Source organism: Canis lupus, chromosome 30 (genome assembly GCF_048164855.1).
Source record: "Canis lupus baileyi chromosome 30, mCanLup2.hap1, whole genome shotgun sequence".
Classification (NCBI taxonomy): domain Eukaryota; kingdom Metazoa; phylum Chordata; class Mammalia; order Carnivora; family Canidae; genus Canis; species Canis lupus.
Window position 1 is genome coordinate 30,872,295 of NC_132867.1, and position 12,857 is coordinate 30,885,151.

The 12,857-nt window shown below is 45.7% G+C and overlaps 1 protein-coding gene across 3 annotated transcripts in view; it reads left to right on the plus strand.

Annotated features, from left to right (window-relative positions):
* Window positions 1–12,857, plus strand: part of HUNK (hormonally up-regulated Neu-associated kinase) — a 106,330-nt gene that overhangs the window by 74,785 nt on the left and 18,688 nt on the right. For all 3 annotated transcript variants that reach the window (XM_072806749.1, XM_072806747.1, XM_072806748.1), the window contains exons 5-7: window positions 526–653; window positions 7,419–7,554; window positions 12,314–12,476. In XM_072806749.1, the coding sequence (XP_072662850.1) occupies window positions 526–653; window positions 7,419–7,554; window positions 12,314–12,476 (427 nt within the window). The remainder of the gene's footprint in view (window positions 1–525; window positions 654–7,418; window positions 7,555–12,313; window positions 12,477–12,857) is intronic.

The window sequence follows — 12,857 nt, forward strand, 5'->3', positions numbered from 1 at the left end:
GCCCATTTTGGGGGTGAGACTCTTGTTTCAAAGGACTTACAAGTAACCAGAGCTGCTGGCTAGGCTGTGGCTTGCCCTCCTATGCAAGTGCAGGGTCTTGCCCTATATATGTTTTTGGTCTGGCCTCCTCCATGCTCCACCTTGTCAGCCATACTTGGAAAACCACATAATGGCAAGACTACTTTTATTCCAGGCTCCCAGCCTGCTGCTGGTATTCTTCACATAATTTGGTCTGGACTTCCTTCCAGAAGGAAGGACATGGTTTCCCTTCCTTAGGGGGTAGCCCTTGAAGTTCCATAGACTTCTTTGATCTCCACAGTCCATTGTCCAAGTCTTTACAGACAAGCTCTTACTCATGCTTTTCACTTTTGCTCCTCCAGTACGTCACCGAGTTTTCCAGAAAGAAGGCCTCTTGAGGTCAGCATGAAAGCAACAGGGCTAAAGCTGTGCCAAGCCTGTGCCCTATTTGTCTTCCTCTCCCGGGGGCCTCATTTTGGTCTCATACTTTGGTGTCTCTCTTTTCAGAGGCGTGAACATGTATGCTATGTTGACTGGGACCCTGCCTTTCACGGTGGAGCCTTTTAGCCTGAGGGCTTTGTACCAGAAGATGGTGGACAAGGAAATGAATCCCCTCCCCACCCAGCTCTCCACAGGTAATGCACCCTCGCCTCTCTGGATTCCAGGTTCCAGGACTTGTGTGCTTACCAGGTTTGGTCCATCCATGAAGCAGTATTTGCTTTGCAGAAATGGTGTTAGGCCTTTTTATGGGATTAAACCCTGACTCAGAGGTGGTTGAGTTTCCCATGGCTAAGCAACCGTTCATCTCACCTTGATCTTTTCCTTCTCTGTTATAACTCTGAACCCCTAACTTCCTCCTTCCTCCTTCTGCACAAAACACACGCATTAAAGGCTCTTGGAGAAATGATTGCAGTCTTGATTGTTTTAATGCTTACACTATTCTAATGTTGACTTTGAAAAAAGCATTTATAATCACAGTTCTGTTGTGCTTTCCTTAGTCAATTCAGTGTAAAGAAATATTACTTTCATTCGAGTTTGGTCTGTAATTTGTTTTGCTCTTTGAGCTTTTGAGCCTGTTCAAAAGCTTTTAAGTGTATGTAGTTTCACTTACTTGATTAGACTGAATCATCAGGTGTGTTTGGCAAGTGTTCTCAAACTTCAGGAGGTTCACATTTCGGTAAACAGGTCACATTAAGATTTGGTTTCAGATCCAGTAAATTAGCACAATTTGTTCTTTTGTTTGGATTACAATTCACTTCAAGTTCCTGGCTTCAGGTTGGCCCTGGTGATCATTTAATTGGCTCCTTAAAATAAACTCAGCTTCCCTGAGATAAGGCATGTGACCAAGAAAAAAAAAAAGTATTCATTTAATTTCAACTTACAATACATGATTTAAAATATAGAATTTTTATTTTACTACTGTTACATATTTTTCCCCCCTCTGGAGTTTATAAAGCATCCATGAAGCTAACCTTGAATTTATGCTTGTCAAATGGAATTCAAGCTGAAATGCATTCTCGTACGCAATGATCTAATTTGGTCTGTACTTTCACCTTTGCTAGGGAGGATAGAATCTCCTGCCTGGAGAAGGCAGACAGGGCTCATTTTGAATCCCAGTAGGACCCTGAGGAGCTGGAGAAAGGCTTCTCATTCTTTTAGTCAGGATAGGCCAGGCTATGCTACAATAACAAATAGCCCCCAAATCTTAGCAGCTTAAGACAACAAAGACTTATTTCTCATTCATGCCACCTGTCTGTGGAGAATTGGATCAAGGGTTGGAGGATTCTGACCATCCTCGTCAGTCAGGGTCCCGGATTGATGGAGGAGACACCATTTCAAACATACCTGGTCCATGTGGATGAAAAGAGAAGTCTAGAACATCTCTCGTTAGCAATGAAGTCTCCCACCAATGTTCTGTTCATAAGTCCTGACTTTCTGAAGCGTGTCACCTGGCTTCACCCAACTAAAGAGGCTGGGGAAACACAGCCCTACTGTGTGTCTAAAAGGCAGAAAACCAGAAATATCTGTTGAACAGCATGAATGTGAGCCACCGGCTGTGGGAGGAGGAGCAGGCAGTTCGATCTGTGGTAGTCCCTGGGGTGGGTTGCACAGCAGGTCAGGGGCAGGTAGATTAGTAGCCCAAGAAGTCAGTCTCATAACTTCAGAACTGATATTGTTTTGGGGTGCCTGGGTGGTGCAGTTGGTTAAGCATCCAACTCTTGGTTTTGGCTCAGGTCATAATCTCAGGGTCCTGGGATTGAGCTTCACGTCGGGCTCTGCACTCAGTGTAGAGGCTGCTTGAGATTCTCTCCCCCTCTCCCTCTGCCCCTCCTGCTTGTGCTATCTCTCTGTCTCTGTCTCTCTCTCCCCCTCTAAGATAAATAAATAAATCTTGAAAAAGAAAAGAATCAACATTCTTTTAACCCCTGGTCTATGACTGTTTTCTGATAGTGAAAATTAAATTTACCTTAAATAAGTAAAAACTCTACCCCGAAGGTGTTTAAAAAAATAGTCCAGAAGAAATTCCAAAGAAGATATATTAGAAATGTTCTGAGCGATTTTAGCACCACTGGAGTTGGCTCCTGCTCTGAGCAGACAGCTTTGACTTTGGCCTTAAGCTGTGTGTGCTTTTTAAAGATCTTCACATTCCTAAGGGACTTGGTTGTCTTGACTTGTCAAGCATGAACAAGCAAGAATTGCGCTTCTTTCTTCTTCTTTTTTTTTAAGATTTTATTTATTTATTTAGAGAGAGAGTGTGTGCACAAGTGGAGGGGGAGGGACAGAGGGAGAAGGACAAGCAGACTCCCCACTGAGCACGGAGCCCTACTCGGGGCTCCATCTCACAACCCCAAGATGATGACCAGAACCTAAACCAAGTTAGTTGCTCAACCTACCGAGCCACCCAGGTGCTCCAAGAATTGCATTTTTAGATTTGGTTTTCCAATTAAGGAATCTGGACCCCTCCCCTAAACTTTTTTTAAAAACTTTTTAAACTATTGGGATGTGTAGGTATTTCTCCTATTTCTCCTCAACTGGAGCTTTGTGCCAGGTATCAAGCGTAGTGTTTGCACAGTATAGACGCTCAGGGGATCTAGGTTGCTGATTTGAGTGGTCAACGCGTGTGGCTCTGGAAGGCAGCCCATGGATCCGCCCAGCTGCTCGGGGACAGGAGCTGAGCTGATGCACTGGGGCCCAGAGCTGCTAGCTGGCTGCTGGAGCAGTGCAGGTCACCTTATCTTGTTTACACAGTGAATGACCTCTGTTTTGGAGATGAGCCCCTGGCCTCCTGGCAGCCCCCTGTTTCTCCAATTTAAAATACCCTGCCAGGTTTACCTCTTTTTTCCAACCAGCCTGGCCCACCCTCATTTAGGAGACCGTGTGGTGCTATCTTATTTAGAATCCAGAAATACTCATTCACCAGCGACAGGAGTAGCTGAATGTCCATGTGCAAGTGCAAGTGCTTTTCACATTATCATTTGCTCTCCCCAGAACCCTGCAAGATAAGTACTCTTGGTCCTAATTTATCAGTGAGGATGCTAAGTCTCAATGAGCTTATGTAGCGTCTCTGTTTTTGAATTTCTGTCTGCTTGGCTCCCAAACCTGGATTTTCCTACTATACAGGGCTGTCTCTCTCCCTTTTTAAATTTTATTTGGTATGAGGTGCTTCCCCTTCTGCACCCCCGATTTGGGGAAAATTATCTATTGCTTTTATGTTCTGGGTAATGTTAAAATTGAGATGTCCAAATCGAAAATATACCAGTTTCATTAAGTGTCTCACCAACACATCTTTCATTTAAAGATTCTCTCACTCATATTTGTGACACTTTCTACACATCAGCTGTATAAGAGTACTCTTTTTGGGGTGACTGGTGGTTCAGTAGTTGAGCATCTGCCTTTGGCTCGGGTTGTGATCCTGGGGTCCTGGGATGGAGTCCTGCATCAGGCTCCCACTGGGGAGCTTGGTTTTCCCTCTGCCTATGTCTCTTCCTCCTCTTTGTGTCTCTCATGAGTAAACAGATGAAATCTTAAAAACAAGAAAAAAATAGTACTCTTTTTTAGATTAAGTTGGGAGGATTTTTGCTGAGTTGAAAAGATAAAAAAAGTCACTGCCCTTGTGACTCCTTTGTGCATGCTTTCGAAGAATTGTCCCTCATCTCTATCATGTAGTTTGAAAACTTAAGCTTTTGGGGCCTTTCCAATTCTTGCTTCGAGACAGTCTCTTTCTGCTTGTTGGCACTTGCATATCACAGAGTTGGAAATGCCTTTCATGGCTTACACATTTTTCCGACAGTTTATCTTTACATCTCTACATCTCAGGGATGGTACTTCTACTGCCAAACAGTCACTTCTGATCAAGAGCGTTTTGCACCATGAAGTCATGGAAGTGAAGCCGAAGGCTGGGTGTTGGCATTGGCAAGGGTTGAGCCAGCACCAATTAAGATTTCTGAGAAGGTTCAACTGTCAAATAATTGTTGCTGCTTTTGCGTAGGAGGTGATGAGGAAAGAGCCTTGGTTGGGGATGGGACTCCACTTGCATCTATCTGATGGACTGTATTACTGTGAAAAGTCAAATGGCTATGTCTGTGTCCAGTAGCCCTCTCCCTAGCTAGGCACAGTGTCATGGGGCTCACACAAGCGAGTGCAGATAGTAGAGAGCACACTCCTCGTGGAGGAAAGAAGGTTTTGCACTACAGAAGTGTGTGTGCATGTGATGTGGAACACAGAGAGGGAGCTGTCAGTGTGGGTCATCCTTTCCTTGTGCCCTCAATGGAAGCTACAGCTTAGAAGAGTGGAGAGTTGTAAGTGGCCATGCCCACCATGGCTTTCCAAGACCTTGGAGAATTTGAATCTCTTGTGCTCATGAAACATAGGGATCTTCAAGACCCTAAGACAAACTTCAGAGAACTCTAACGACATTTTCAAAGTCCTTTTTGGATGGTAATGCAGTGTTTGTGATGTCCAAAGAAATAAAATTCATCAGTAGAGATCAGAACTAAAATTACTTGAGCTCATCAGCAATTTGTGAAGATGCCGAGTGCGTGGTTCTGAAAATAGAACAAAAACGCACATCCAGTCTGTTCTTAGCTCTTCTGGTTAATCATGTTCTGAAAAGGCCTGGCAGTAGCCTGGGTTGTATGGGTCCTTTGAGGGTAAGCGACAGAGATGTCTCAGAAACATCTTGAACTCACAGCCTCCACATTTTAATGGATTAAGCTCACATCTTTCTGATTTGACCAATAGGTGGTCCTGATTAGGCATCCAGATGGCTCTTGCAATGTAAGGGAGTTGAGAGAAGGGAGATAGAGTTTCCAGAAAGAGGAACTTCTTTATTTTTTTGGAGATCGGTTTGCTTTTCAGACCATTGAAGAATATTTTAGGGAAGTTTTATTTGGAGACCCAGCTATAAAACTTAGAGTATTAATTAAATGTACCTCATGACTGCTCTGGTGTCTGCACATCTATTTTTACCCACTCCATTCTCAATGAGAAATGACCTTCTGGTGACCACATCAACTGGATCAGAACCCACTAGAGAAGTTACCTGGTGGCATGACCAAGTAGAAGTTGTTTCTTTGGGGTTGATTCTGGCATCACCACAGCCCCTCTTTTGATGGCTTGATTTCCACCCTGCGGAAAACACCCACCATTCTACCAGAACAGTATTGAATGACAACTAAAGTCTGTGAGAAAGTGACTTTTCTTTGAGAGTCTCTCTTCGAGAGATTATGTTAGAAAACTGAAAGATAGTGGGGGACTGCATTCGTGCTTTCCCCTGGGGGGAAAAAAAAGAGAAAAGAAAAGAAAACTGAAAGATAGCTTTGGAGAGAAGGATAGAAAATTTTGAAAACCAAAAATTAGGATTATGTTCTAGAGTCTGTTCCTTAGTATATTGGAAATTGGATATCATGGACAAAGCTACATAAAAAGATTTTTTTATAGCGCAAAGATGATAGGACTGTGCTCCATAAGAGAAGGAGCATAGAATAAAAGGAAAATCGTAGTCTCATAACTCAAGCAAGACAGACCATCTTCATTTTTTTTTTTTTAGACCATCTTCATTTTGAAGTAATCCCTAGCATTCTTGGTCCATATGTGTTCATGCATATTCTCCTGCTAGCAGTTTTGAGCCTGTGTCCTTCCTATGCATTATAAACATGTTTTTCCATGGGATGCAAAGATCTATTTAGAGATGAACCGGCTTCCTATCCTCACTCCCTGGGTGGACAGCAGGCCCTTTGTTAAATATTCATTTAACGAAAGGAGACCCAGGGCATTTGAAAAAATCATTTTTTGCCTCAGATGAAAAGGAAAGGGGGCTGTCGGGATTTTCTTATTTGTCAGCTGCTTCTCATATTCTTTCCTTACATACCAGGCTCAGCCTAGCTGATGTGACCACTGTGAACTTCAGTGGGCTGCAAAACAAAGACAAACTTGAGTGGCATACATTCCGCACAAGCAGCCCCTTCATCTTAAGGGAGAGCACAACAGGAAAGGGCCCATCACGTAGACACAGGTGTATAGTGTGGCACTTACTGGAACCTTGTATACAGACTAGGAATTTAAAACTTGGGTGGCTGTTACAGAGTTTACTGACACTCTCCCTGAAACTGGCTCTCTGATGGGCCTGGCTACATGGGCATGGGCTCCGGCTGGTTGGGGTGCTGTGTTGTCAGTAGCCCACAGGGTCTGAAGACTAAGCAGATGGCCATGCACAATGGCTTTAAAAGAAAGGATCGGGGGTGCCTGGGCGGCTCAGCAAGTTAAGTGTCTGATTCGTGTTTCAGCTCAGGTCATGATCTCAGTGTCGTGCGATGGAGCCCCGAGTCAGGCTCCGTAATGGGTGTAGAGTCTGCCTAAGATTCTCTCTCTTCCTTTCCCTCTGCCCCCTCTATCCTCTCCCCTACTCTAAAAAACAAAACAAAACAAAAACTGGAAAGAAAGCAGGGCCTCCCTTAGTCTCTTGAGACTCTGTGTGTCACGTGGTGAGCTGCAAGTTAGAGGGTATAATTCTGAAGGCGTTCACCCTCTGGTTCCTTTCTGAGTACTTCCTCAAAAATTCACCTTGAGGACAAGCATTTTCTCTTTACTTTCTTTTATCCTCCAAGCCTGGAGCTAGAACATCTCTTTGGCTCGCATTTAGAGATGCGCTGCAAGCTAAGACCACAGGTTGTACTGGGAAGTGCAGGGCATGGGGAGACCCAAATTGGTTCTTGCTTTACCATGTACCAGTTTCATCCCTTGGACAAATATCTTAAACTCTTTGGACTTGAGGCACCCAGAGATCCAGGGAATAGATCAATGCTGGCAGTGACTCAGGAGAGGTAGTGGACCTGCCTCGAGTCTCGGTGGCATGTGCATTCAGCCTATAACATGAGTATGTTTGCCCACTGTCTTCACAGGCGCCATCAACTTCCTGCGCTCTCTCCTGGAACCAGATCCTGTGAAGAGGCCCAATATTCAGCAAGCATTGGCGAATCGCTGGCTTAATGAGAATTATACGGGCAAAGTGCCGTGTAATGTCACCTATCCCAACAGGTAATCAAATACACACAGAGGGACCCCTTCTGAGGCCAGATGGGACCGTCATATGAGCCCTGAATACTTCTGGACAGGAAGCTGTAGGGGATTCAAGGAAAAGCTGTGTGTTTTCTTGGCTGCCCATCCCCCACTCCAAGCCCACACATCCACAGACAAGCCCACCTCGGTGCCCAAGGGGAAGTGTGGGTAGGGCCATCCCAGGTGGTTGTGCAGAGTATGTCCTGCACCCGGGAGAGGGTGGATGGAAGGTGAAGTCCATCCCACATTCCCTCATCACACTCATCCCGGGGACTTGCATCTTCACAGTCTGGCACCTCTTTCTAATTCACACAAAGGGACCATTTAGTCTAGTCTAGTCTAGACTAGCTGTGGCCTGAATGAGTGTGTATGTGTGTCTGAGTGTGTCTGTGCCTATAGCTGGTTGTGTTTGAGTGTGTGTGAGATCCATTCCTGAGCTCTCCTGCCAACATCAGGCCGCATCCAGTAGAATGGACCCGCTCCCCTCTCAGACCACCCCTTGGACTCCTCTTCTGCTGCTTCTCTGCTCTGATGTTTGGTTCAGCCCCAAGTCCCCTGCCCTAGAATGTTGGGGGCACGAAGAAAAGGCAGTAGAAGGAGACAGTTGCTTCAGGCCATGTTTCCCTGTGGGCTTCTGGTGAGGGCTTCACCTCAGGAGCTTCCAAGAGGAGAATGCTTCGAGCAAGCATTGCCACAGCGTGGAAACACTGAGGGGCACCTCCTGGTGGCCCACATGTCTCCATTGCTGCTGTACTGACTGCAGATTGGAAAACAAACATCAGAACACATTTCCTTGTACCCTCTTCCTACCCATTTGACATATTGTTAACCGACCCGAGTGAAGGAATGAGGATCCTCACCAGGCCTGGGACCCATACTCTAGGTCCCAGGCCTGCTCACTCTAGTCTGAAGCTCAGATGAGAACAGGGACCACTGGTGAAGGGGGAACAGATATTTTCAAAATGTCCAGGAAGGCCTGGAAACATCCACCAAGCCTTAGGAAAGCTGTCGCACCGAGTTCTCCAAAGAGAATAGGCAGGCAGGGCTCTGTCTTGGGGAGAAAGTTCTAGAAGAACTCCAAAGGCCACAGGTGGAGTCTGCATCCATGCTTCTGAGCCAGATTTACACTCCCCATGGCCATAGGTCAGGTGGTTTCACTCGGTTGCCGTCTAGAATTCTAGCATTTGACTCTTGAGAGGTAATTTAAACAAAGTCCAGGTTACTTAGATTACCAAGGGAACCTGGAAATAGACTGCGGGTTTCCAACACTGGCTCTGCTTGGCCCGTGTCTGAAACAGACACCAGAAATATTACCTCGACGTGAGATGGAAAGCAAAGACGAGAAGCCATGCCTCATTACCGATGCTCCTGAAGGCTGGGAGCACACAGGTACGCTTTCTGCTAAAGGAGGGGCGACTGGAGGCAGACACATGAGTCATTAAGCTAATGTAATCACTGCCTAAATGAGCATAATCAATCCACTCAACGTGGCAGCTGTTCAAAGGAAGCGGAGCTGGTATTGGAAGTACACTCTCCCCCTCCTGGTGGGCCGCATCCTCACTCACGAAGAGGCGCCTCGTGCTGTAGCTTTTCCACAGGTGGTAGGCAGGCATTTGTAGATTGAAACTTCAATTCGGGGAGCCCCTCCTGGTTTGGCCAGGTCGGCAATTTTTGCATTTGGACGTGGTCAGAAAGCCGAAAGGCTGCACGTGAACCAGTTGGGTTGTGAAACTGGTTAAGATCCTGTTTATTAAAGAAAACAACCGCTTACTGTCTTCTGTTACACAAGGCCCACTGCTCACTTTGTTCCAGAGGCAAATCAACGTTCCGTTGTAAAGTACGGAAGCCGGAGATCTAAACTCTTGCGGGAGCCTTTATTTTGAAAAATGTGTAGGGCAAAAAAAAAAAAAAAAAAAAAAAAATTATTTAATAATAATAATAAGTAAATAAAGTGCTTTTGATCGTTATTTTTCTGGCATCACTGGCTCACAGATAAATGCAGTAAGAACATGTGATCAGGGAAAGAATATAGGCTGTATTATATTTTATAGCTTCCCAACATACCTAGCCTCAGATTCAGTGATTTTAGATGTTAAAATGTTTTGCTTTGGGGAAAGAGTGAGAATACAGGGCTTATGTTTTAGATCGCTCTTCTGTAAAGCCTTCTGTTAAGTCATTTGGGCTTCCAAGTTATCTCCAAAAGGCAAGAGGAAAATATCTTTAAAAGTCAACCTTTTATAATAAAAGTTCAGGCCAGTCAATCAGCAGTTTGCTGTGTACCCGGCTGGCCTCCCTGTGCTGGGAGCAGATATTTTTAGGGAGGCGACCTTGGCTGCCTTCTTCCTTCAGCACCCTGGTGGGGGCTGGACAGTCTCCCCCATCCAGTTAGCTCTGGAGGTGGGTGGGAGGGAAAGAAGGTGATGGGTAACACAGGGTGGGATTAAGCCATAGTAGTGTAACAAGGGATTTAATGCGAATTTACTTAGAATTACACCAAGTGTTCTGGAACATTTTCCTAGTGTCTCTATCGTCCAAACGTGGGGAGATAGCAAGAATTAAATAACTGGTATTGCAGAATTCCAAAGGTACAGGTCGCTTATTGCAAATGTTAAATTGTACCTCAATCAATAGAGTCGACAGTGCCTTTTGGCAGAGCTCTCCTGTTTCTGAAGACAGTGGATATGAAGGGCAGAGATGGGGTGCCTGCCCCTGCTGACCACCCCCGTCTCCCCTCCACCTCCCAGCCCCACCCTGGTGGCACCCCTCTCCTGGATGGCTCTCCCCTCCCCGGGGTGGAGGGCAGGCTGCTGAGGGTGGCCTTGGGTTGACTGACAGGGGGTGGCTCACACAGCCATAATCTGATTGGCCAGGTATGAGGCCGTGAGGCTGTGGTCTGATTGGCCAAGGACGGAGCACAGGGCAGTGGTCTGATTGGCCAGGGGACAGGGCCACGCCTGCACACTTCCTGGGTAGTTTCCAAAATCTAGTCTTCTGCTTTAGTTAAGTGCTTTGCAAACTTCAAGTATTTGTATTCTTTTTTAATAGACGTTATTTTTACCATTAGTCATTCCAACCCCCTTCCCATCCATTATTTAAAATTAGTGATTTTGTGGCAAACAGAGGGGGGCGGGGAGGCAGATTTTGTGGTTCCTTGGGCGTGTTTTCTTTGGATGGCACTTACCCATATCTAAGGAGGGAGTGCTGCCATAGTTTATACCAATGGGTGGTGGAAGAGGGTCTGCAGACCTAGGTCTGCTTTTGCTGCCCTTTCCAACTGGCCCATGACTCTGGCAAGCCAACTTACCCTTTTGTATCATTATGAAGCTATTCTGTGTGGTTTCCCAGGGTGTTATGGTCTGAGGTCCCATAACAAAAATGTCCTTGGACCCTTGGTGCAGTGTTGGCGGGCTACAGAGCTCTAGGGCTAGATGTCCTTGCCTTGTCTTCTGCTCAGAGCGCCCTATTTATAGCTCCCTGAAGGGATTTAGAATGTTCTATTTGGTGATGAAGCCCCTACTACCATCACACACACACACTATACTCCTCAGCCTGCTTTCTTGTTCTCCATAGCCTTCCTCGTGTCTATTTATATGAGAGCTGCTGAGTGTAGACGTCTAGCATCTAGACCCTGAGCCAGGCTACCAGGGTTTGCATTCAGAGGCTGCTCCTTCCTGCCTGTGTAACCTAGAGCAAGTCACTTTAAGCTGTGGGCCTCAGTTTCTTCCATCTGTAACATAGGGATAATAGTAGTTCCTACTCATAAGATTGTCCTGAAGACTAAATGAATTTACTTCCTCTGTTCCCCACTGGAATGTAGTCTCCACGAGACAGGGACTTGTGGAAGGAATGATTAAATGAATGAGTGGATGAGTGGATACATGAATGGCAGGCATGTATTTCTTCCTAAGGAGTTTATCTTCATAATACTCCTGTGAAGAAGCTTTGATCTATCCTCTGAGAGCACCCCACTTTATAGCCAAGCCCCTAATTCCCTCTTTATGAACGTGGGATCGCACGCTGTTTCTTTAAACACAGTCTGGGTTGGCCCCTAAATGTGCTCCATTCCCAGCCCAACTTACACCCAACTCAAGTGTAGGTTCTACCCATGTCCAATAAACACATTTTTAGAAAAGAATGCCAGAATGTAAAGAAATTTGAGGGTCATTGGGGGAAATTTGAATATAATCTAGATATTAGAGAATCCTAAGAAATTATTTAAAAATTATTAAATTATTGGGTGTGTGGACAGTATCGGGATTCTGCAGGAGATGTCCTTGGATCTTAAAGGTGCACACTGGGCTGCGTAAGAAAGAAAGGTCATGATGTCTGTGATTTAAAATACTTGAGCACTAAATAAGCTAACAAATAAATAAATAAATGAAGAAAATAGGGCCACTGTGTTAACAGTGGTGGATTCCGGTGTTGGGTGCACAAAGGGTACTTACACTATTCTCACTACTTTTCTGTGTGTGTGAAATCGTTCCTAATAGCAAGTCAAGTGAATGAATGGATGGATGGATGGATGGATGGATGGATGGGTAGATGGATGGATGGATGGATGGATGGATGGGTGGATGGGTGGATGGGTGGATGGATGGACACTTTTTCCATAGGGGCCCTGGTTGGTGGTGGTGGAGAGGGGGTACTTTGTGCCTCCATGTTTGTGAGCATCCCTGAGGGGGCCCCAGAGCCTCTCAGTGGAGATGGAGAGGTGACAGGTTCTCGCTGTCCTGTGCAGGATTTCCCTGGAGGACCTGAGCCCGAGTGTGGTGCTTCACATGACGGAGAAGCTGGGCTATAAGAACAGTGACGTGATCAACACTGTGCTCTCCAACCGTGCCTGCCACATCCTTGCCATCTACTTCCTCTTAAACAAGAAACTCGAGCGCTATTTGTCAGGGGTGAGTGGGGCCCTAGTGGCAGTTTTGCTCTGCTCGCTGTGGAAAAAGGAGCTCTTACACCTAGAGTATTTCTCACTTGCTGACACTTGATCTGAGCTGTTAATTTAAATTAGTGGGAGGCTGAGTTTCTGAATGTGGGATAAAATAGTAGCCAAACCTGCTTCTCAGGTAGCTAGTGCTTTTTATCTGAGGTGTTTTTCAAATATCCTCCCACAGAGTGAAGCCCTGGGCAGCTCTATGAGAGACTCAAGCCACTTTTCCCTTCAGTTTCTCTGTTGCCTTTTCTGTCTACCTCTTAGCTCCTTGGGTTCCCATGGTAAAGGTGTTGGGGACTTCTGTGGTCATAAATGTTGGGGGGCAGTGCCTCTCGGGCGATTTCAT